The sequence below is a fragment of the Ochotona princeps genome, chromosome 32 (genome assembly GCF_030435755.1).
Source record: "Ochotona princeps isolate mOchPri1 chromosome 32, mOchPri1.hap1, whole genome shotgun sequence".
Lineage (NCBI taxonomy): Eukaryota > Metazoa > Chordata > Mammalia > Lagomorpha > Ochotonidae > Ochotona > Ochotona princeps.
The window spans coordinates 9,897,924-9,923,698 of record NC_080863.1 but is presented as its reverse complement, the minus strand read 5'-3'; the positions used below and the strand labels follow the sequence as shown (position 1 = coordinate 9,923,698).

Here is a 25,775-nt window from a genome sequence, read left to right as displayed (position 1 = left end):
CTGATGTAATAACAGCCTCCATGAATCTGCCAGAAATCCTTTAGACCAATGGCAAAACATAAGACGGTATCATACAGATACTTGAGGTGCAGAACCTGAAGGCCCATTTCCCAGGATCATATTTTGTTTCCTCTTGCTAACTCCCTGATTTTGAACTAAGTGGAAACCTACATGTAAAACAGAGGTAACACACCCCTCTGGGATGATCATTGTGAAGGTTCTAGGTTAATCTGTATTAGGTGCCAAAATAGTGCCTCCATATGCTGAACTTCAAAATGCAAGCTACCATCTCTGTAGAAAACTGCCTTTGGTGCATGAACCCTTAGTTAAGAAGTTAGCATTATGAAATTAGCGTTAGACAACAATTGAAACAAACTCAGCAACCCACCTACTCTCTGCAGGTATGCGTACGCTCTCCTCTGAAGAGCACTGATGATTTCTCTAGCCAGTAACAAAATGTTCCTCTGGATAAGTTCTGGCCTCCTCCTGGTCCTGGGTCAGTCCTGGATGCTCTGTGCCCTACTCACCCACATCTTAAGCTGATCCATGGCAAAACAGTCACTTATGTTTGACGAGCAGTGAGTTCTCAACCTCTTCAGCTGGAGAGATTCAAGTTCAATTCTTCAAATATTTAGTCCACTCTGATGCATCTATCTTCCAGCCCTGCCAATCATAGTGGTGAGTTTAGTGTACCCCAGCTTTTCTACGAATAAAATCGATTCTAGACGCAGTGTTTTGTGGGTAGAAAAAAAATCTACCTTATTTATAAGCACTCTGTGCCACCTAGAATCAGAAACTAGGGTGAACTATTATAACCCATGATTATGGATGGGTTTTTCTATGTTTTACCGTTTGATGCCTGAATATGGGTGGGTGGGGGAGGGTATATTTTTACTCTTTGCACTAATGTTTCAGTGGTTTTCCTTCATATTGTCCACCATTCCTTCGTTCACCAAGACCAGCACAGATACAAACCTCTCCTAGAAATAGAAAACATTGCAATTCTATTTTTTCCTACTCTAGTGAGATATTCACAGATCTCAAGCTAGGTTTGCACATCACTGTGCCAAGAGAAGCCAAATAAGATACATTGGTGACAGATAAGCATCTGGCAGATGGTGTGCAGTCCAGACAGGCCAGGGATACACTAGGTAGAACAAGAGAGCTATTTGGACCTGGGCAACAGGGCAAGGTGAGGTCCAGGAGGTTCCTGAAGATGGAGAGAAACACAAGGTGTCCCAGGAAGAAAGCCGGAACTCCAGCAGCCATGGTATCTAAGGAATGATGGAGGAACAAACAGGATCACCCTTCAGGACTTAGAGTTGGGCTAGCGCTATAGTGACCTTCAACCCCAGTGCAAGTGGTTTGCTCCATATCTTCTGGCTCAAAGCCACAAGTAATTCACTTTGGAGGGAACAGGGTTGCAGCTGCCAGGAGCAGGACTGTAACTCTGCCTTCTCTGGGTACAGTGATTTTCTGCACCCACCTCACTGGCGTTTGAGAAGCCCTGACAGAGTGATTCCAATGTCGATGAATGTCACAAGGAGAGGTTGTGATTGCTTTGAAAACATGAGCTGGACTCTCAACTAATGCCCCGTGTTCTGTGCCCCTGAAAGGGTAACATTTGTCACTCTGCCACAGAGAACTTCCCACACAGAGACCAAAGCATTATTTGTTCTGCAGTTTCAAGACTGTTTTTCAGAAATGCCAGTATTTCACTGGAAGCATATTTGCTCCAGTGCCCATATGTGAACAGTATGTGCACCAGAACGACACATTTGGGTATCAGACCATCCTCAGGGTGAGATGCAGGCAAGGCGGGGATACCACAGCTGCTCAGAGCACAATTCTAATATACTTACTTTGGCATTTGGTATCTTGTGTTTAGAAATGGAAGGGAGAAAGTCAAAAACAGAATGCCTGTGTATGTGGTGGCTAAAGTCTGTTAGCAGGCATTTTACCCAGAGGAGGCAACCAAAGAAACCCGGAGTGGCTTCTCATGTGACTTTTACTATCGGGTGAATTAAAACTTTTAACTAAATAGGGGCAAAAGACCCACTGAGCAAATAATGTGCAGAAGTTCTAACCATATTTACCAGCTATTCCCCTGCAATGTGTTCTAATGGAACCAAGCCCTCCTGTTAGAATAATAGGTTGTGTCTGATCATCATGTCTCCCAGAAGGTGCCAGACTTCAAACAAGATACAGACCCCTCCCTGTACTTCCAGAAATTATGCTCGACAGGAAGGATTTGGTGTAGATTAGAGATTTTCTGTCCTCATTAAGCTATATAAAGCGTTCCATTGAAGTCTCAGGCGGCAGTCCACACAGAAAACAATGTGAAGTCGATTTTATTGAAAGAAGAGTCAGTGACCCATTTCTTTCCCAATTCGCTGGCTCGATCCACACCCTGGCCACAGTTCCAGGTGAGTAGGGTGAGCCAGAGGGATCTCTGGTCTCCCATCGATAATCACTGGGATGCCTGGTCCCTCACACCCCTGCCAGCTGCAGAATAGTGGCACATGACAGGTGAGTATCTGAGACAAAGCCCTAAGCAGCACCTATTTGCAAGCAAAAGCAGCACAATGTCTAAGGAACAGACAGTTATGACCCAGTCAAGGTCAGTGTGTTGTGGATATCAGAACTTTCCAGTTAAAAAAAAAGTCCCTGTTCTATTCACGATTTCATTCATTCATTCGCTGAACATTTTCCAAGTACAAGCTGTGTATCACTATTGCAGCAATGGGGAAAAATGCAGCCCCTGGCTCCCACCGTGACATATTTGACACATGGGCAGAGCAACTTATTATTACTGTGGAGTGTGGGGAGTGGTGCAACAGAGGCGTAGACGGTGCAGAGGTTGCCGTTCAGTGTACCCAGGAGGGGCAAGCTGGTTAACAAAAATGTTTCAGGAAAGGATATGGTTCATCTGAATCTAGTACCAAGTGTATTGAGGAAAGGGATGCAGAGTGGAAATTGGTGACCGTGGCAGATAGAAAAAGAGATGAGGAATGTGTGTAACATATGGCTAATCGTAGGGAAGAGGAGAAAACCCAACTACCTTCATGTAGGAGTGGGATGAGCCTTAGGAAAAATCCTTAGGAGACCCACTGTGCATCTGGGGAGTGTAGCTTTGACCCTGAGAGCTGGGATGGGTTAACCTGGGCTGACTATACACACGCCTCGGGCTCCTTCTAAGCAGAGGCAGAAGTTGAGTGTGAATGAGGAGTCATGGGATGGTTGACTCTAGGTGAAGGTGCCACTGTTCATAGGTAGTCTCAGGGAAGCCACAAAAAGAGTAATATTATTCAGTGCCTCGCCTCTTTTGCAGTGCTCCAAAAAGAGGGTCAGGTTCAGCTGGGAGGTACTCTTCCGCTCCTTTGTAACTCGGGTTAGCAGTGACAACAGCAGTAGCGCTTGAGCGGGGGAATCACTAGACTGACGCCCATCTGAGCAACCATCCTGAATCCCAGGTGGCTGTATCATTATTTATGTAGACCCTGTAAGGCACATGATCAAAGCTATAAGCATAGGAGACCGATGGGATATGCAAATGGGTATGCGCAGAATACGCCTGCTCTAGTAGAGTTCATGAAATAAACTGAGACCATCTTAGCAAAGGAAAAAATGAGGCCAGGGATTTCTGGGTACTTAGATATGAGTGTTCTTCAGACAGATGTTATCTTTATTTTAAAAAGAGCAGACGCAAGGAAATCACCGGTGAACAGGTAATAGGGTTATTTAAGTTTGTGCTTATAAATCTGGCATCACTTTTGTTTGTGATGATCTGGAGTGCTTAATTACATGGGTATGGAATCTTTTTGTCTCCCAAAGCATTTATACTGATGTTTCAAACTCTGCAAAGCAAGAAAGACAAGTCAAAGGTGACAAGGGGAAACGGCCAGAAAGAACTGACCCCCCCGTCATTTCCTCTGTTTTCTTTCCATTTCAGATAACGGAGCGCTGGGAGAATCAAGGCAGTCCTCAAACGAGTCTGTCTGCTCCCGCCATCCCACAGAACCTGCCCTTCCCACCCGCCCTCCACAGGAGCTCCTTCCCCGACTCAACAGAGGCCTTTGACCCACGGAAGCCTGACCCCTATGAGCTCTACGAGAAATCGAGAGCCATTTATGAAAGTAGGCGTAAGTGCAAGCCGCGTTAACACAAGGGTATATGGTGTGGGTCGCTCATGTCCTGCCGGGCCACAGGCTGAGGCTGGGTGATCTGGTATGCTTTTATATCTTGAGGACCAAAGGTATCTCAACAGACGCTCCATCCAATCTCAGCCAAAAGGCCAAAAGCGATTCTCAACAGGAAGACCAACAGAACTAACATTGGAAAGGGCTGGTTTTCTCCCAGTCCCCCTTCTCGTAGTGTTGATTTATTTTTAGCTGACAAACAATACTTGCCTATGCTTATGAGGTAGAATATATTTTGATACCTACACATGTTGTAAAATGATCAGGTGAGGGTAAGTAAGCTAATTATTCTACAGAATGATCAGATTAATATGCACATGTCAAACATTGACTGTGATAAGGGCATTTTCAAAAATCTCATTTAAACATTTTTTCACCTATTATGAAATACGTTGTTATTAGGTACTTCAACTTGCTGTACTTTAGAACATCCAAACTTCTCCTAAATGGAATTATAACAGCTATTCATAGAGTAAGCTTGATCTCTTTCCATTTTAAATGTACTTCTTAATTTTTTGCCCCTAAGCCCTAGGGAAAAAACCCAAAACATTGATTTTTTTTTTTTTGCCTCCTTTTTTGGTGTATGTGAAAGGTGCCACTTCTGCCAAAGTTACCAAAGAAGAAGAAATGTTGGCAGGTTTTAATCTGTTTCATCTTATTTTGAGACTGCAGCTTGCAAGGTCTGTTAGACCCCCCCTCAACGCATCATTGGAAAGGTTACGGCCCAGAATGAGATGTCCCAACCCAGTCACGGTCATGACCTCCACTGGTTTCAAGAGCAGTTCAGTACCAGGTGTCCAGAATTTCATCCTCCACATCTCACTGAATACAGTGGTGCCCATTGTATGCTGTTCCTGGAATATCGCCTGTGCGTGCACTTGTTGAGCCTGTCTCAATACTTCCCAAATGACTTTTCATCGCAGGTTATAAATATTAGAAGCCGAAGGCATTTGATACGACACAGGCATTTGTGGTGCTCTTTCAACCCTCTTGTGGGGCGTCTCAACATGTGAGAGGATAGGAATCTATCTGGCGAAAGAGTATACTAGGAACCAGTGAGAAAGGTTTGGTCCCTGGCGCTCCCATTCATGGTCTGTTGATTTCCCCTCTCACAGCATTCTGCCAGCATCTTCTTGCCAGCCTTATCATCAGAAGCAGGAATGGCAGGTTTTCAATTGTGTGTGATCTCATAGGATCTTAATTCTGCTTACTCCTTTGATGAGCTCAGGGCTTAAGAATCAGCACCCAGCTGGCAAAAGGGGAAGCCAGCATTATACCTTTTCCCGTCCACCAAGACTTTTTGTGGAAGTAATTTCTGTTGATAAAATAGTTAGGACAGTAGGCCATTGAGATATCATTGTCATTTTGCTCCAAATGAATCCCCCATACACACTTTCTGAAAAACTAATGAGCTGTACCAGAGCTATTCTATCTCATCCCTCCCTTTCTGGGTGAACAATGGAAGTATCTTCAGGGGACTATATCTTCAGACTGCTTTTGTCATGGTAGAATAAGAGCAAAGTTGGTAATCTTAGCTTGTGATGTGTTGGGGGGTGGAGGGAAACACAGGATATTAATGTTCATTAAAGTGAAAAAAAATTGAAGAGATGTCAGCTCAGACTTCTTTAGCACGTTTCCTGCTTCCAGTTACCAACTGTTTATTGTTGTTTCTTTTTAAAAGATTTCTTTTAAAAAGATATAAAGAGAGGAAGAGAAACAGAGAGGAAGATCTTCCATCCATTGATTCACTCCCCAAGCGGCCACAATGGCCAGTTCTGCGCCAATCCAAAGCTAGGAGCCCAGACCCTCCTCTGGGGCTCCCACATAGGTGCAGGGTCCCATGGCTTTGGGCCGTCCTCAACTGCTTTCCCAAGGTACAGGCAGGGAGCTGGATGGGAATTGGGGCCGCCTGGATTAGAACCAGCGCCCTTATGAGATCCTGATGTGTGCAAGGCAAAGACTTTAGCTGCGAGGCTACCATGCCGGGCCCACCAACTGTTAATTGAATGCTTGCTTTGTTCTCAGTGCAGTGGAGACATGTACAAAATAATAAGAGACATCCGGAAGAAAATAAGAAGAATGAGTATAAACCGGCAGAGAGTGACCTGTGGAGGTTCCAGCTTAGGAAGTGGAAACACACTGCCTAATTAAAATAGCATGCTCAAGGCTTCGACTTGTTTGACTTTGAGATTACATTGAGGGAGCTGTAAGGAATGCTGCTTCCTATCTCTTATTTCACCAGTCATTGGCTGCCAACCGTTTTCAGTTCCCTAACCAATGCAAAGCTTTTTTCCTTCAGGATAAAGACATGCTAGTATTTAGTGCCAGGTTTCTGTTGACAGTTTTCTGATAGCCGCTCTGTCCTCCTCGCTTTCTGAGGCAGGAATTGGCTGTGACCCTCTTTCAACCCTAAAGGTGTTCTGATTTTCTTTACCCTGCCCCTACAACCCCTGGTTGGATTCAGGGTCTTGTCATGCTTAACAGACAGAGCCAAACCCATCAACCTTACCTTCCTACAACTGTCATGTCCACTCTTCCTCCCCGTCCGCCTATGCAGCCTGATGCCCCACCCCACAGTGCCCGTGCCTCGCTGCTGCCACTGCCATGGTACTCCAAGCTGCCTGCTTCTTGTTTCGCATCATTTCGTGATGCTGAACGGAGTATGAAAGAAATACAGAGCTCAGACACAGCATCTCCACCCCTGAAGGTTGAGGAAATCAGAGAGCATGCACTAGCGTCTCTAGGTTCTCATCAAAGAACATAACTGTGCCTCCTACAAGCTTTCTGTTTCCAAGTATAAAAAAAGTTTCATTCTCTCCCTTGAACTTTCTGAGCAATTCTAAAAGAGAAGGTTTTTTTTTTTTAATTAATGATCGAAGTTCAGCCTGTTCTTTATCATCTTCCAGCAGGTTTTATTTTTAATGCAATCATAAAACATGTTCAAACTTTTGTTTAACTGTTGTTTTAACGCAATCATAAAATGTTCAAACTCACAGCCACTCTCTTCTTAGTTCTTTGGCATACACATACCATTTAGGTTTGGTTCTGTGTATTGCTGTGCCTCTCCACTCTGTTACAGTGGAAAGGAAACCAGTCATGCCTGGGAATTTATGGAAGAGAATCCTAACCCAAACTACTTAAATTCAATTCTTGATTTAGTCCTCTTGCGTATGGTGATCTCAAGCTAACCTCTATTGGAGTCACACTTAAGGCTAAAGTGATTCTTTATTTATGCACTTACATTCCTGGGTAGGTTGCAATCACCAAATAAAAAGATGCCCCATGAGCCAGAGTTACAGAATGCCTGTTCCTTCAAGTCTGTCAAGAATGATTTGAATTCAAATCACCAGTCCTGTGCAAATGATAGAAATTTATCAAAGGATGTAAACGCTGTACAGACTCCGTTGATTAGATTATGCTGACATGTTAATGTGCCCGCGCAGGACATCTTAATAATAAAGGCGCATTTATGAGCAAAATGCTCTAATTTCAGATGAAGAAAGACAGCCATAGAAGACTAGGGCAGCAGAAAGCAGAATACGACAGGTCCATGCTTAGGAGAGGAAAATTAGAAACACCACCTGTCTTGGGAAGGTTTCCAGGTGAGTTAGGACTGACTGGAGAAAAGGACAGGAGTGATCCCCTGCTCTCCAGGCAGGCAGTGCCTCCTACGTCAGAGCCCTGCGCAGAGTTCTCAGAGGCAGCCCCGCCAGGCTTCACACCCATCAACAGGAACGTGGAAAACGCAAAACAGTGTCTGGAGCTCTACTCAGCTCTTCCCAAGAGAAAAAAATCAAACCTAGTTGGGGTTCATCAAGCTCATTGGAACTTTCTGTGACACTGGGACATAAAAACGCACACATAGCAATACAATACTGAACAATATAGCCACTACTATGGGTGACATTGTGCAGCAAAAATGACTAGGTCATTCTGATGGAGTCTCAACTTCGCTCAGCAAAACCAGCATTGAATCAATGACACTGCTAGGTGTCAATGTCTCATTGATTCATCAATGTTCTCCGAATTGTCTGTGTTCTCTTCCTGGAGAACTCTGTGTAAAAATATTTTTCCCCTCCAACTTAATATCAGCTTGAACTTACAAGCAGAGAAAAACCATGTCAATAAGTGAAACTTGTGTATTCCCATGTCAATTACTCAACACTTGACCCCCTGTCATTACCACCAGTTCCCACAACAGAGCAAAATTCTCCCCAAGCTAATCTCTACCAATGACTTTTTAAACAAACATCACTTTTCTCTTGGTGCATATTTGCCTGTGTGGATAATTAACTTCTTGCCGTACACGTTGTTTAGAATCTCTAAAAATGAAAGCAAGTGACCATTTTTGCAGAATAGGATGGGCCATGCTACTTTTCACTTCTCTGTTTTCTGTCATTTTTCTGTAACTCTCATAAAGACTTGAATTTTCTTTGTAGCCGTAAGAAACCTAGCTTAACGTTTCTCAGTGTGTGTGCTCACCTTCCTAATGTTGGACCATACATACCATTTCTAACCTTGGGGGGCAATGGGGTGGGGAGACACTTCTAAGAACCGTGACTGTTTTGTCCTTTCTTATCTCCCCAATCTTTCTCTAGATGTGATGGTACCCTTCCTTCGTTCATGAATGTCTCATACAACAGGAAACTTTTCTTAGTGGCCTGCTTGCCTGTGAATTTGTGAACGGTAGTTTCACATGCAGGGTCCCCTAAGATTGTCATGGCGTGTGGTCTCCTGCAGAACTGGCAATGAATTTCCTCCACTTTCTAAATGTGGCTAAATTGTATGGCTTCCCTTTATTACATGAGCTATTCAAGAATCTGAGAGTACTTCAAATGGATCATAGGCAAGGAGGTTAGAAGTTCAATCTGGATATGCACAATTCTTTCCATAAAACATATCTTCCACTGACTTTTCAAGGATCCTTCATCTATCCAAACAGAGTGAATAAAAATGTCAGTACTTACTCAGATAACTGTATTTTTTAGTTTCTTTATTTGGCTTATCATATTATTTGCACAAGTTTTGTTCTTAATTTGAGGATGGTAGCTTGCCTTGACGGCCAAAGTTCCAGCGAAATGTCTCCTACCCAGGACATTGTTCAATTAGCTTGAAAACAGGCAGTAAAGTTTCATGCAGTTGAGTACTACGCTGTGGAGTTCTCATTCTCACTACCCAGCAGAAGTGAGTTCAACATGGCAGCATTCGCAGAAGTGAAGGAAGTGAACTGCCTCTTCCTCCTAACCCTAGGGAAGAATATGCTCAAAAAGTACAGGTGGATGCCTGCCTCACACAGTGCCTCATTTTCTCACTGGATAAAGAAAATGAGTATAGTTCAGTTAGAATCTTCCAGAATAAAGTTTCAAGCATTTGAATGATTTGATTTTAATGTTGGTTTGGGAAGGAGGGCAAGCCTTGATGCTTCCCTGGTCTTTAAGCCAGACTTACTCTATATGCTTGACTTGACCCCTTGGCTCATGTGGGCATTTGCTGGGTATGCCACACCCCATAACCCTGGGTGCTGATACAGAGGGGGTAGATTCAAACCTGAATAAAGAAGAAAAGGCCTTGTTCCCTGAAACTCTTCCCTCTCTGTCTTGTCCTTTAGTTTTAACCCACGTTGAATTATGACTGACTGAAGCAACTCAAGTGTGTTTTTTTTCCTCTCCACATTGAACCTTGGTTATTATAAATAAACAATTTATGAGGTACAACATGTCCACATTCCTTTGCAGTAGGATGTCACTCAAAGGTAGGATCATAAAAGTGTCAGAGATCCATATGGTGTAACCTGCCTTATGGTGTCACCTCTTTAGAACAGAAATTCCTCTAGATTGACTTCAGAAAAAATTAGGACCATCCATTTTTTCCTTCCACAAGTTAGAAGGCGTTAACAACCCGTAATACACAATGAGTATCACAGTAAAGGTGGCAATCCAAAGAAACCACAGGTCAGTTAAAGGTCATAAGGAGAGCCATGGGGACTTTCAGTACCCCACTTGAAATGGAACTGCTGGCTGTAACTGACCAAAAATGGGCGGTTAAATCACATCTTATGTCCATTACCAAACTTTAATTATTTATTCTAGTAATGCAGATGCAATGCACATGCAATGCTGATCGCAAATAGATGGTTGCCTGTCTAAATGCTTCAAAATTTTTTTATAATTATCTTTCCTTGTTACTAGTAAATAAAGGTTACAGTTTGTGCCATCCTAAAAGGGAGACATTTGGAGAGATGGGCTGGCATAGGACTCTTATCCTTGGCAGCATGACTCTAGAGAGCTGCTCCCACAGGGTCATACCCATCCGCAGTGCTCAGAACCAGAGCTCAGAAGTCCTGTGCAGGTCCTGATGGAACCTTCTTGGACTCCACACATGCTTTTCTGTGTCATTACACACCTGATAGAATCCCATTGAAAATATCAGAAAGTTTAAGGAAGATTTTATATATATATCGAGAGAGAGAGGCATACACGCTGGGATGGGTGTTGGACCTAGCAGTTAAGAGTCCACCATACCGTATCTGAGTCCCCGAGTCTGAGTCCCAGCTTCTGCTCCCAGTGTCAGCTTCCTGCCAGTGCAGACCCTAAAGCCAGCAGATGATGGCTTCAGTGGTGGGGGTCTTAAGGGTCATGTTCTCCATTCCTGATTCCAGCCTGGCTCAGCCTCTGTTGAGGTAGATGCTTGAAGAGTGAACTAACTGATGAAAGCTCTCTGACTCTCTTATCTACCTGCTCACTCACTCCTTCTCCCTCTCGATTTATAAAAATAAAATTATTAATTTAAAAAAGAAAAAAAATCATGACTGCAATAGATGCAGCAAACAACTAAATGATGGTGAAAAGCCACCATGCCATGAAAATCTTCACCTTCGTGCAATTCTCTTAGACACTGCTGCTACCCAGTGGCCTTAATGAAAGCCCCTTCCACCCCAAAGATGTGTTTCCAGGAGCACCATTGTGTCTTAATGAGATATTAAAATAATATGATATGGGAGTGTTAAGACATTTTTCACCAATATCACACTCAAAATAAGAAAAAGTTTTATATTTTTAAAATGGCTTTGACTTTACCATGAAGGCTAATTTTCTGTACCCTTTTCCCAAGAGGGGAAAAAAAAGACATTATCTGTATCTCAGTGAGATTTATCTTATGTATATATTTCTATTACTTATATTATGATTTATGTATGAAAAGATTGCCTTTCTGCTCATTTTTCAGGCATTATGTCAGGCCTCACCTATAATATATTGATGAAGGCGATCCATAAATCCAGTTATGTTTTGTTTATCATCTTCAAAAATGTACATTTTAACTAATTTGCAGTACTAATATCAAAAGCTGCCACTTTGGATAGCTTCCCAAAAAACTATGAAAACATTTCTGTTTCTAATCGCCTCTTTTCACGCTAGAAAGTCACCCTACTGTAAGTTCAGAAACATAAATAGTAAGGTAAAAGTTGGGGTATACATACATTCACATACTTTAGAAATTAAATGCAATGTGAATGTTTATCAACTTATTTCAGAATTAGAAAAGTAATAAAAGGGGGAGGGGGTGGAGATATGAAAAAATGTAGACCATAAAATCAGTCCTCGTTTGAAAGGCACTGAATGTGTTAAGGCATTTTTTTGGTAGTACAAGTTGATAATGTAACCCAAAGGACTTTCATAAAAAAAATATGAGACCATGAATGCTGCAGTAAGCCAAGTTTTAATTGTTAGTTGGCAAGTACCTCCTAATGAGACGATGGTAATCTAAAATGCCATTTTATTCCCAATGAAAAGATATTTATCCATCAAAGACAGTTACACTAGTCATCTAATTCTTCTTTTTAATAACAATTCTGTTAGGAAATTAAGTTTTCCTTACTATAGAGCACAGCTTACTAGGTGGGAATGGGCATTATGCCTTTTTGATGAGTGAAGAATAAGCAAGCTCAACACCAAAGTGATCCAGTTTTGATCTTATTTTAAGTTTTAAAAATCAGTAAGTAAATACTCATTTTTCTCATAGCTCTTCACATGGCTGCATTATATTTTTAAAATTACATCTTCATAATCAAAATCAGGGACTCACATGATCATTTATTCTAGCTTTCTGCTTTTTTTCCTTCACTTTTTATTTCAAAATAGTTTTAAATGTACAAAAGACAAATTGTGGAGTTCCTCTCTGCTTTGTTAAGTCCTTGAAGTTGCCGCTTCTGGAATTCCTTGCATGATTCAAAGGGTAAGCACCAAGATAGCTTTAATTATATTAAGTTCAGAAGAATAAAAATATTCTGGTAGAAATCCTTCAGCTTACCTCTAATCTTTCTCTTTTTTTATTTCTTGACTGGAGGTTTTTGTACCTGGATCTTCCACCCATCTTCTATTAAACCCAACTATGTGCTTCAGGGAGCGTGTGGACAGAACCGTGGAGGCATAGGAAGGACATTTGAAAATTTTCAGGAAAATAAGACATAGTCAGAAGGCAGTCTGTCATCTATCCGTGGCAGTACTAACACGCAGCAAAGACAAGTGTTACTAAACTACGTCATAACTCTAAAGTTGACAACAAAATGGATCCAAAATACACTATTCTAAGTGGCTTATTTATTTATGTTTTTTCTAAAAGTGACCCTGATGAGTTTTCTGAGGAGAGAGATACAGCTGACTTCCCACGCAGGGCCCTAAACTTGCCATCTGTGGAAGAGTGCTCTTCAAAGTGTCTCGCAACTCTGTCACTCTGTCCCCCCTCTGTGATGTGGGCGTAAGATAGTGGATGTGGAAGGCAGAATGAAGATGAGGGGGAATGTATGCCATTTTCTGTATGTTCAGCTGTTTCAGACACAGACATGGTAAAAAATCTGCGTGTCTTGAACATGTCCAGTCGGAATCAATGGGAAGTTTGTCAATTGAACTTAGAGAGGTGTTCATCTGGTACACCGACATGTACGTAAATACTTTCAGTATACAGGACATAATTAGATGCTTCCAGGTCTTGGAGCTCTAAGCTTTGGAGAATCCTACAATTTTAATGTGTCTTTTACTCCTGTTTCATTAATTGTTATGTGGTTTCCTGTAGCCAATCACATCATGATTCTCATGAAGGATCTCCATTGTGAAAACAACCAAGCTATAGTACTTACACACATTGTCAGCAACCTTAATAACGGGAAATGTCAAAAAGATTTGGACAGGTATACATAAATCAGCACAAGCATCAATTAAATATTCCACTTTTCGTCTTCATGTCTTATGATGCAATGTGAGAACATGACTTCAAAGATCTCTATTTACTGTGTACATATTTTTGATTGATTTAATCTCAAGCATGCATTCTTAAAATGGGAATCAAAGTTGAGAAATATTTGGAAATAGTGATCTTTTGTCCACGCTGACCTAAAAGAGTATAGATCTTTCTGTTTTGAGTACATGTGAAAGAGACATATTTATATGCACACTCACACAGAAAGCAGAGCAAATATGTCCTCTGATTTCCATGACTCTTGGGGGAAGAACATCACTCAACATAAACACAGGATTGGGGTGGGGGAGTTATAATAGCAACCAAAAAAAAATGCCATAAATGAATTTCAACTTTAATTCCCCATTTTCCCATCTAGAACAAGTGCCACCCAGGACCAGTTTTCGAATGGATTCCTCTGGCAAGTATTCCTCAGCACCCACAGTTCTGTGAACTAAACATCTTCCATCTGTGTAACGAGCCATTCTTCCAAGTACTATCAGTGTTTTAGTATGTAGTCACTGTGTGGATCTTAGTCACCTCTATTAGCATGCGCTCAAGGTGGAGAGCAAGTCTGTTCAGGAAAGACCCCAGTGCCTACCAGTTTAAGATAAGGAGTCTTAACCCTGCATGTCTTCAATATAATGACTTCATGAATAGCTAGATCAAAAACCAAGTGTTAAGGAAAGCAACCAACCTGACAAGTTTTGCACTGTCCCATAGACTCACCACAAGCTGCATCTAGCTCCTGGGCACTTGAAATGTCACCACTCGAGATGTAGATTTGCTTTAAGACATGTATAAAGACCACATTGGATGTCAATGACTTAGTATAAAAAAACAGCATAAAAAAGAAAAAGTATATCTCACTAATTATTTTAGGGTAATTTGTGTCAAAATAATATTTTGAACATGCTTGTTACAATATACTATAGAAATTTGTTTGACTTTGTTTACTTGGCCTTTAAAGTATTTTAATTTTTTTTTTATGTAGCTTACCTTTTATTTATTTTGGACAATACCAGGTTAAATGAATAGAAATGAGAAGCTAAAGCACCTCCGGGGACTTACAATTTAGATACTTCCAAAAGAACTTATTAGAATATTTGCCAATGCAGAATGAAATTATTTTCAAACTAAGTAAATACCTTTATTAACTTACTTTTTTAAAAAGCAGGCATATTGTAAATGCTGTATTTCAACTAGCATAAACTATCATAATTTCAAATCTAAGAGCTTTCAGTAATAGCCAATTGATTTACATAAAGGGAAAAAGAATTTCACATTAACCATTAGGTAATTAGTATTAGGCAATTTGGGGTTAAACGGAAATGTTTAACAAGATGGTAGAAATAAAGAAGGAAAGAGAAAATTCAGATTTTTCACTGGAAGAGTTAGTAATGGAAGGACTTTGAACAGCTGATTAAACCACTGAATGGAAACCCAGAGCAATGAAGCAACAGCTGAAAAGGCGTGTTTCATGATAGTACTACTTCAGTTCTGTGGGCTCCCAGCACACAGCTCCAGGGTGTTTCCCTGGTGATTGCCTGTTTTCCATCCCAGCATGTCCTGTCACCCCTTAGAGAATAGATGTGCCTGAGATCATTTCATTCTGTAAGTTTCTTTTTATGGATATGTAGAAAATGTGAAAATACTGCTTAGCATTCTGTCCTCCAATCATGCCTGAGGTTTTCGTTTAGCTTGGTCTGAATGGTTTAAAGCATGATTATGATTATATACTGACTGTAAAATCCTTGTAATGTTAAAAATATCTTATACCCAGGGAGAAAATTGGACCTAGTAATTACAGTTGCAAAATGAAATCAAGATTTAATTTGGAACTCTGAATCTCAGCCTAGTGGCCACAAGGAGCACATTCCATGAAAACCTCAGCTCATGAGTACACGTAATATAAGAAAAAAGGAAAAAGATATATACATGAAGATATTTTTACATTAAAATGTACGTTGTTTAAAAGACAGAAGTTTTCAAATAGTTCAAGAATATTACAATACTACGCCATCCAGATTTTCAAACGAAGAGCCAATCCAAATATTTTGTTGTATATCCACATAAGTGATCAAAATATTCCAGAAAATCATCCCAAATAAACAAATCTCCCAAGTTGTTTCTTAATGTTTCTCAAAGGTTCTTTGTCAAATTCTGTGACATGAATCTTTTACTCAGATGAATGGTCATCATTACAAGATGTATTACTATTATTATTTGCATTTTTTGGGGTAGAGATGCAAAGTCCGTAGTTGGATAATGTTGTAGTTTGTTGGGTCTGATCCATGCTTGAGTGTCTTAAAACAGCTACATCCAAGAAACATGAGCTTAGCTGTTCTGATAGGCTGTGCATAATGGAACAAAACCAACTGGCAAAGAAAATTTCTATCATCACCCAGGATGAAGTCACTGAAAAACAATAGAACGTCTGGCCAGGAACCAGGGTGGTAGCTCAATCCAAAGAGCCAAGGCATAAAATATAACAGAAACCCCTTCCTAAGGAGGCCTTTCCTTGTTTAAGATCCAAAACAAAAAGGGTACATCTGTTGCAGCATGTGAAACACAAAAATCAATCAAAATGAGGAAGGAGACAAAGGCCTTTCAGCTCGGTCATTCAGAGTTCATGAGCAACCTTAAGGCGTCCACTAACACCAAGAAGGCAGAAACCAGAGGGACAAGAGTGAGTCGGAGATGGAATGAAGGCTCTGCTGAAAGCTGCTCTTCCCAGGGCGAGATCCAAGTGAGTAACCAAGGCAATCTTCAGGATGAGAAACCTGAGCCTATTTACAGTCCCAGAGCGAAATGGCTTCTGCAGCGAGACAGGCCTGCCTAGCCAGAAAGAAAGAGAATGGGTTCTCTTCAAGGAAATACGTTTTAGCTGATTTACCTGGTAGCATTAGCTCTGAGCAATAGATGCAATTTAATTCCTGTCTTACTCATTCTGTGCAAACCCAAACTCCAAATGTGTTTAACAGTGTTCTTTGAAACCTGATGCCATGCTCATACTTCCTGCCTAGATCTCTTCACAAAGAAAAGCTAGAAATAGTAATAATAATAATAATAATAATAATAATAGAAACAAATGCTCTTTCTGGCAGAAGAAATCGAATAAATGCATTTTCTCTGCCAAGCTGTGATAATAAGTCACAGTGCTTATAAAGTTTTAATGAAAATATGCATGGGGATTCAGGTTACCAAAATTTAATTGACATGTTTATGGCAGCACCTCATGTGGCAAAATAATCCTTAAAATGTCATTCTTTACATTTCTGAAGATTGAGCCCATTTGTAAAACTTAACAGTTGGTGTTCTGTCAACCAACTTTGCCCTTACTACAGAGTGCAAAGCTCTGTCTTTCAAAACCAAGTCTGAGGGTGCTTGTGACACGTGAAATACCCTGGAATCCTAGCACACATTAAGAAGCAGCTTTTGGAATGCTACTTCTCCTTATTAGAGAGTTTGTCCTGATGCCTGGATGTGGTCACCATTTGCTGCTTTTTAAATATTGGCTGTACCAATATTGATGTGAATTTGGGGTAAATTAAACTCATCAGTGCCATCCCAGTAACTTTCCAGTGTGCATGCAAAACTTTTATCTGGAGAGAGTGTCATGGGATGACTTATTTTCCAATACCTGAGCATCCTGGGACCCATCTTTTAAAGAAGAAGCAAGTTTGGCCATGGCTGCCCATTGGGCATCAACACCCAGAGAAATGTTCTGTCTCCGCTTGGTTCGTTTCTTCATCACCACCATCACCACCTCTTCTCAAGCTGCACCAAGCAGCCCCTAAGAGTGTCTTGACAACTCTGCAAAACAAACAAACAAATAAAATAACAGAGGAGAGAGAAGACCAAGAAACAGCATAGAATTAACACACAAGTAGAAAAGCAGAGGGGTTGGGTGATGTCCAGAAGGCAGCCACCAAGTCCTCTTCATTCAACAACCTCGCAGACTCTACAGATTAATTACAAACAAGAGAGCAGAGAGGTGATTGTTAACTTCTGCCCCAAAGCCGGAAGCGCTCAACCCTGGAATCTCTCCAGTTTAAGTTCTTGTGTTATTAAGGGACCAAATAAGCTTGGAGCAAAGATTGACACCTGTCAAAGGGCCAGAGGAACAATTCAGGGATGAGATCAGAAACATCCTAATCCTTCAAGAGAGCTAACAAGGCAAAGAGAACAAACAATGCCTCCCAGCTTTGTGCGTATAATTTCAGTTATTTTGTAAATCCAGTCTCAAAGGACAAGGAGAAACAAGAAACCAAAGGAAAAAAGTTATCTTTCCATAAGCTCTTATTCTATTTCTTGAAAAAAAAAAAGAATTGCAGCCTCAAGGCACAATTTATCAGCTAAACTTTCTTCCAGTTGACTATTTCTCTAAAGTCCCCATGCCCTGCAGCCTCCTCTGCATCAGTGTTCAAAATTAACAAAGAAATAAAAACTCACGTCTTGTGGTCACACTTCTCTAAAGGGGCTGTTTGTGTGCTCATGGGCCAGGAAGAAGGGCATCTCCACCTGGAGGAAGGAGAGGACCAAGACCAAGCAGTGGGCACATCTTACCCTGTGTCCAGAGCAACAATCAGAGGGTCACAAATGTCATCAAAGTGTACAAAAAGTGTAGGGGTAGAAGGGTATGTGTCTTGCTCACAGCTCCATTCGTCACAGTAACATAAACTTCACTAGCTGAACTCCAGAATTTTCTCCTAAAAGAAAAAAAAAATCTGAGTCAACCATTTAAAAAAAAAAAAAGCTAATTTTCAAGTCCCTGGAACTATTGCCATATGTTAGCATTTCCCTCAGATAAAAGCTTTGCTTTGCAAATAAAATGGGACAAATCACAAAGTGAACTCCTTTTAGATTTCCTTGTGTGATAAATGTGGTCGCCAAAGTCCAAGGGGGAAATAACCAGAATATGAGTGGATGGCTTGGTTTATCGTTTTAGGTGTCAGAACTAAATCATCTTTTCTGTTCATTGCTTTTTTTTTTTGCATAGAATTCAGTCTAGGGTCCTCCAAACTTGACTTAGAAAATCACCATGATCAAGTCCATCATCATCAACTTTCAGAAGTTTGAACAGTGATATTATCCATTGTCGCCCATCTCCCCTTGCCGGTCTCCCTTCCTTGGAAGGAGCACAGGTGCCTGCTATGGTCATGTGGAGCTGTCCCCCCCATGTGCCTCCAACAGCTTGGACACACCCTAATGTGGGATTTCACAGTAGAGGACAGAGTTCAAAAGCCAGATGTGCCTTGTGGAGTACAGGATGAAGTTTCCCCCTTCCCTTTATCACCTAACTCTAATGAACTATTTAACAGGAACTGAATTCTTCTAAGTTCTCTCATCTTTCTAGCAAGAATGATGATACAGTTTCTAATGGCTGACTGAGGGATGTGGAAGTATCATTGGTTACTGAGAGTGTTGCATTTTTCATTGCGTGGAGAAGGCCTTGGTTACACATACATTTAGTTATGAAAGAGTAGGAATAACCACTGAGTCTTGCACTATTTATCCATGCATGTGTACTTAGGTGCCTGACTCAGCTTTGTTAAAGAGAGCACCCACTAACCGTCCCTGGCTCACACTGCAGGAGTGAATGGTGAGCTGCCAGAGGCACTGGGCACCAAGGCAGTCAAGGCTCACTGCCCCCTGGATCATTCAGAGTCCCACTTCCTGCAGAGCCTGGTCAGGTCCACCTGACCACCACTCAATGAGTGTCTCTCTACTTGGTCGCTGTATACCCAAGTGGCTCATTGTTTCGAAGACTTTTTGTTTGTTTTTTGAGAACTCTCCTCCTCTAAAACCCTGTCCTAGCTCCCAAAACTTACCCTGTTTAAGCAAGAGAGATTTTACTCAGTGCTTAAACTTCTATCAGCTCTAACACCTCCTTAAAGCTATGAAGGCCTGGAAATCATAAACACCTGTTCAGTGAAGAATAGCATCATAGACACTCTCCCAACTTCATTGGTATCCTCAGAGACATAAAAGTTCACACAATTATCATCATTGAGGTGCTTCCCTTTGAGGATATGCTTGGGACCAGAAGCAAGAGATAAATATAAATCACTCTCTCCTTTAAAAGTCAAATGCTTTCTTACTGCTTTAATTTATTCTATGGCTGAAAAAAAAAGATGTCACCCAGGAGAGTTTCCCAACTGACTTTCAAAGCAAATTTTTGCTGTCTGACTTCAGACTCCTCAGATCCTTGGACACACTAATAAAGTCAATAGTAGTTGGTTAATGTCTTCCACTTGCTTAAATGATGAGAGGTTAGAATTCTTAGAGAAGGATGGATGTCTACCATAGATTATGAAGCATCTATAGTGACTTGTCCAATAATGAACACTGTACTTAAACCCCAACAAGGAAGCCCTGGAATCTCTGTTTCCTAATTTTTATGCTTCTAAAAGAGACAATGGCACACAAACTCCCAAGCCACATGCACTGAGTCATAATCAGTGACTAGGTAATATAAACTAAGTGGTTGTGGCATTTTTACCATCCGCTCTTCCTTGTTTCGGAAATAAAGCTTCCGGGCTTGGAGATTATCCTTGGACCAACAGCCAAGCTTCTTGAGGACTTTGGAAGGCTATCAGAAAAGTAGAGAATTATAGCAGGAGCCATTTTTTTTTTCACTTAGGGAATGCGTGTGTTCTCTCTACCCATGGTAAAATGCAGGTCATGCCTTTGGCCGCTGTGATTCCAGGGACAATCTTCTGTTTTCCTCCCACACTTTTTGTACCCTCTATGCTGCCATTGACTCTAACGGTTCTGTCATGAATCCCATTCACAAAACTGACTCATCATCGGTGTGTTCAGCTCCTCAGGGGGTGGGGTGCAGGCAGGGGCCATCACTTACTGAGCTCTGCTTTGTGCCAGGTCCAGATTATAAGGAACTGGATGTTCACCTTCGGAGGATGGAGTCCGGATTTGGCTTCAGAATCCTTGGAGGAGATGAGCCTGGTCAGCCCGTAAGTACAACTCTCCTTATTTCCCTCTTTGGGGCTATCTATATGGGACACGATAGGAAAATGTTTGCGGTCTCATTTATAAAAGTTTGAAGTTTCTTTTTGCTTCTTGAACTCTTTAAAATACCACAGCATGCAAGCGTTCCCCATGGTCAATATTCCATCCTCAGTCACGTTCATGGAGGAACATTTTCTCTTTCTCCGAATGGGTTGGGTTCCTCATGAGTCTCTGCATCATTTAACTGTATTGTACCCATGGCCCCTCTGGGTGACAGCCTATGTTTTCTCATTTGCAAAGTGGGTATTGCAAACCTGTTCTCTCATGTACTAGCCCTTTTTCAATATTTATTTGTTTTTATTGGAAAGGCAGACCAGATTTATAGAGAAGGAGCGACAGAGAGAAAGATCTTTCATCTGCTATTTCACTATCCAAATAGCTGCAACGGGTGCAACTGAGCCAATCTGAAGCCAGAGGTCACTTTTCCAGGTTTCCCACATGGATGTAGGGCCCCAAAGGCTTGGATACCAAGTAAAGATGAAACTATAAACTTACATCAAAGCCAAAAAAAAAAATTCCATTCCTCTCCAAAGGCTTGCTTTACAATTGTTGAAATAAGGAAGTCTTACTATGCTGGATTTGAGAATTCGCGTTTAGTTTGCATTGGAGATAAGCCAGTAGCCCATTCAGTAAACATTATCTTTAACTGTCTTATGAACTACAGAAGTTGACCACAGTCCTTCGGGGATACATAGCCATGGCTGCCATGCAGCTCAGGATGTCTTGTGCCTGCCCCGCCCTAACCCCCAGATTCCCACCTGTCTGAAGGTGGGCTTTACCTCCCCTGAGTTCTTTTTATCTCCTCCACTGGGCTGGCACCAAGGTTAGATGACACAGGTTGCTGACTCTCTTGACTGTATTTGTTTAAGTTAATGTCTGTGTACTCTTTCACTGGAATGTGAGACACACTCCTGCTGCTGCAAGTTCACAGTTAAGCCAAAAAGTACACACTTCGCTCCTCCTGAAGCTGAACAAAGCCAGGAAAAAAACCTTGAAGACCAGAATACTGCACCCCAGAAAGACCAAGTGGGGAAGACTGAGCCTACTTTAAAGATGTGCCATCCAGCTTCCCTTCCCATTTACCTGCTTTCCAACCCTAGAGGTAACACACAGACAAAATGTACAGCCTCGTTTAATTGACTGTGCTACCAAGGGAGAGGCACGCAAGGTGACTCGGTCCCCAGCCACAGGAAATTTTGTGAGTTACATCAAACAGGTTCTTGCCTCCATCAGTATGAAATGGTAGTGACATCCCAGGGTGCACATTAAACATGACAACGTGGCTTTTGGCAAACAATGAACAGCAGGGCTCTAGCTCAAACAAAGCATGGAGGCATTTTTTTATTTTCCCCAGCAAGAGGAAATACTTTTCACATTTAAGCAGCAATAGAAATGGAAAGAAATGAAAACTTGCCAGAAAGGAACTTAAAAAAAAAACCATGAGAGTTCCAGCTGTGAGCTGAGAAGAGATGGAGAGATATCATGGCGGAAACATGGGGATATGCCTGCTACAGGGAAAGGCCAGTGTGGGGGGGAAGCCACTCAAAGGAAATGAACATGACACGCCTACCTTTGGACACACACAGTGGTTAGGTACAAACTTAGCAGGGAATTTCAGAAAGAAAAGCGCTAAAGCTTGACCCAAGGGCATGTTATTGCGAGGCTCAAAAGATAGTGTAGCAGACCCAGGGCTGAGCTAATGTTGAACAATGCAGGGAATATTTAAAGAATTAAAAGACCTGCAAAGGTGGCTTTAGTCTTGTTTGTTTCTTATTCACTTTTAAATTTTTTTTTAAGTATTGCTACATGAGTTTCTTCCCCCTGAACTTATAGGGGCATTAATCACAGGAATATGAATTATTGTTATTTCATGCCAAATGCTGAATCCCTTTTGTTCGTTTGTTTGATTTTGTTTCTGGTGCCCTCACAACCTAAAATAAAGTGCTTTTGCATTTGTTTGGTTTCTTAAGCATGGCAGTTGGAAAACTAGGGCGCTGGATCAGTTGTGTTCATGGGAGCAGATGGTCCTTCCTTTATTTACTTTTAAGATCGACTGATTGATTGGGCCGAGTTACAAAGAGAGAGAGAGATCTTCTACCTTGCTGGTTGACTCCCCAAATGGCCACAAAGGCCGAGGCCATGGACTTCATGTGGGTACTTTCGCATAGGTTTCAAGAGCCCAGTTATTTGGGGCCATCTGCCACTGCTTTCCCTGGTGCATTCCAGGAAGCCGGATCAGAAATGGAGCAGCCAGAACTCCCAACAGGTGCTGCTATGGGATTGTTAGATTTTGCGCTCGCCAAAATGTTAGATTCGCCTACCACCAGGGAAAGAATAACTCAGCCGAATATGTGAAAAGAATTTAGAGGGCCTTTATTTCAGGGAACCACGTTCAGGGGCTTCCCTTCCCCATGTAGCAGAAAGACACACGTGGAGTAGTGAGCTGCAGAGGAAGAAGACCACGCCCAAGAGACGGGGAAGGAGGAGGAGGTTAGGGGAAGGGAAAACAACCTCAGAACAGCTGCACCTGTGGATAATTCGGCCATCTGTTCCGGGTTTAAGTTGGAAGCAAACTCCACCCTTCTCCGGCGCCTGCAGCAGCCATCAGGGATATGAGTGTCAGCGGCAGCAGCTTAACTACAACGACTGCCCCTTATTTTTAATGTGTGTTAAGGAGAGAGAACGCATTGCCATCTTCAGGTTCACTGCCCTACGGTGCCCATCATGGTGGGGAGGAGGAAGCCTGAAGTCCATCCAGACCTCCCAGGTGGCCATAAGCAGACCTGGGAAGCAGCCAGTGTGATGCATCAATGACCAAGCCCATCCACTAGTGCGAAAGAACCCCTCAATGGACTTGGGATATGACCGGTGAGACCAGAGTTCCTGCGGCCTGATGACCAAGTGGCAGTCCTCTGAGCCTCCCTCTTCTGGGTGTGACTGCTCCGTGGGCCAGGTGCTTCCACGAACTCCCAGAGCTTAGTAAACATGGAGATTCACACACGTGTCCCCTGGCCTGCCGAGTCGGGTCCTTAGGAAAATGGGGCTAAAATCATTAGGATAAATTCTCCCCAGTGATTTCAATAGACCTAACCTGAAGTTAGGACAGCTCCTTTCTTAAAGGGTCAGATCTCCTGAGGTCTGTTCCCAGAAGCTCAAGCAAACATGAGGGTAAACACCCTGGGAAACCCACCGGAGTTACAGTGAAAGAAGGAATCGTAGGTTACCTGTTACTGCAGCTAAGGTAGCAAATGGGAAATAATTGAATGCTGAGTTCACCAATTATATTCACAGTAAAGGAAAAGAACCTTCTAAGTTTTGTTTTGTTGTTGTTTTTGGTTGGTAGGGGAGGTTCTTAAATGGAGCTGCATGCAACTATGTCTACTGGTGGTAACATTTATGGCAGGAAGGTACAAAGATACCAAAAGGTTAGGGAGCCAGTGCTGCAAGGTGACAGCTGGAGGCAATGCCCCAGTGAGAGAACAGCTTGGACCCTGAGGGCTAGAGCGCATATGATAACACAGCACAGAATAAGGGCTAACATCCCTAACACCTACAGGGCACACCGCTCATGGTCACCTCAATTTGAATTTGTTTAGTAGCTGTGGCAGCCTTCTTCTTTTTTTGAAGCAAGGTGTAGCATAGATGAATTTTATAACTATGCACACCCGATACTACACAACACCAAATGATAAATTATATTCAAACATTAAATTACTACTCTACACTGGTAGTTGATTGAAGTATAAATTACATACACTGTTTGTTTAGAACTTAACACATGAAATTTGAGAAAACGAGCTAAAAGAAGACTCCAAAGCTGAAAGCCTGACATTTACGAACAGTGCCCAGTGAACAGCTGTCTTCCACAGTTGCTGCCTGCTGGCAGTCAGTATAATCTACAGTCACTGTCTGCATTGTTGCCCCATCACTAGAGTGGACACTCTATAGAGAAAGAATGTTGGTTTCTTGCTCATGGTTGAACTCCCAAAATGTATCCCCAGACTCCATGCGTGTTTATTGAAGCCATGAATTACAGAAACAGGGCAGAAAAGCTGTTGTTCTGCAGGGATCTTCCTTTTAACAAATCGTGCTCAACTCCCAGCAAAGAATGGGGCTTCCAGAATATTAATGTGTCTTTACTGCTTTCCTTCTATAAAAGAGCTAGAATTTTGCTATATGAAATGTTGTATTTTTGGTAGAGGACCTGGTTGCAACCAGGGCTCTTGGCAGTTGTGACTTCTGTTTATTTGTTGTTGTTGTTTTGTTTTGTTTCACTTTCTTTAGTTCAATTCCAAACTCTACTTTAAAACTGAGAACTAGCCAAGAATTTGCACACACACACACACACACACACACTTATCTATAAACTCTCCCACTGAAATATACAGCAAATCTAAAAGTAGAATTTCCTCTGTGTTCATACAACTAAATACAATTTTTTCACGGGGCAGTAGAGAAACATAAGCAACCATGTTAACTTGGTTTTTGCACAAAGCATTTGCCAAATCTTTGAAATATTCCATCGTGGGTTGAGCCTTTTGAAGAACACATTGGAACATCCTTAGAAAGAAACCCATAAATTGAGCTTGGCACAGCACAAAGGGAAGATAAAGAGTGTCAGAAGCACACACAGCTGCTGGACTGCAGTAAGTGGGTGCAATGGGAAGAGAGCCACCATGTGCAGGTAGCCCAAAGTAGGAGAGAAAGTCCCTTCCCGTCATGGCAATAAGGAATCACCCATCACAACATCAAGATTCTGCATGGGAGCCCCTAGAAGCAGGGATCGTGTGAGAGACTGTCTAGTGATTAATAGAACAAGGCTGTTGACTGACAAGGTTCCCTGGGTTTAGCAAGAGCAGAAACTGTGTCCTGATGAGTGAGAAAGAGAATGTTCCAATGAATAGGATTCCTTCAGATTGTTAATGTGCCCCTACCTGAGAAGTCCCCCCGGCTGCTGCTTTGGTGGCCATGTTGGCAGGGGTGGGGGAGTCGCACTGAGCAAGGCGCCTGAGAAGAAATCCTGAAGTCATGGAAGCCTGCAGGTCACAATGGGACAACCCCACAAGTTAGTTGGGTTCCATGGAACTTGGATGTGAACAAAATTGTTGTACCTCTAAGAAACCAATCTGTGAGCAAGGATTTGTTTTTTAATAGGTTTGTTTATTTATTTGAAAGACAGAGTTGGGGAGAGAGAGAGAGAACAAAAAACCTTTCATCAGCTGACGCACTGGCCACAATAGCTGAGTCTGGGCCAGGCTGAAGCAAGGAGCCTGAAATTCCATCTGGGTCTCCCACATGGATGGCAGGGACCTC

General features: G+C 42.0%; 1 protein-coding gene across 1 annotated transcript in view; it reads left to right on the top strand.

Moving 5' to 3' along the window:
• Positions 1-25,775, top strand: part of MAGI2 (membrane associated guanylate kinase, WW and PDZ domain containing 2) — a 902,006-nt gene that overhangs the window by 770,368 nt on the left and 105,863 nt on the right. The window contains exons 12-13 of the mRNA XM_058657499.1: positions 3,953-4,142; positions 20,316-20,407. Coding sequence (XP_058513482.1) covers positions 3,953-4,142; positions 20,316-20,407 — 282 coding nt within the window. The remainder of the gene's footprint in view (positions 1-3,952; positions 4,143-20,315; positions 20,408-25,775) is intronic.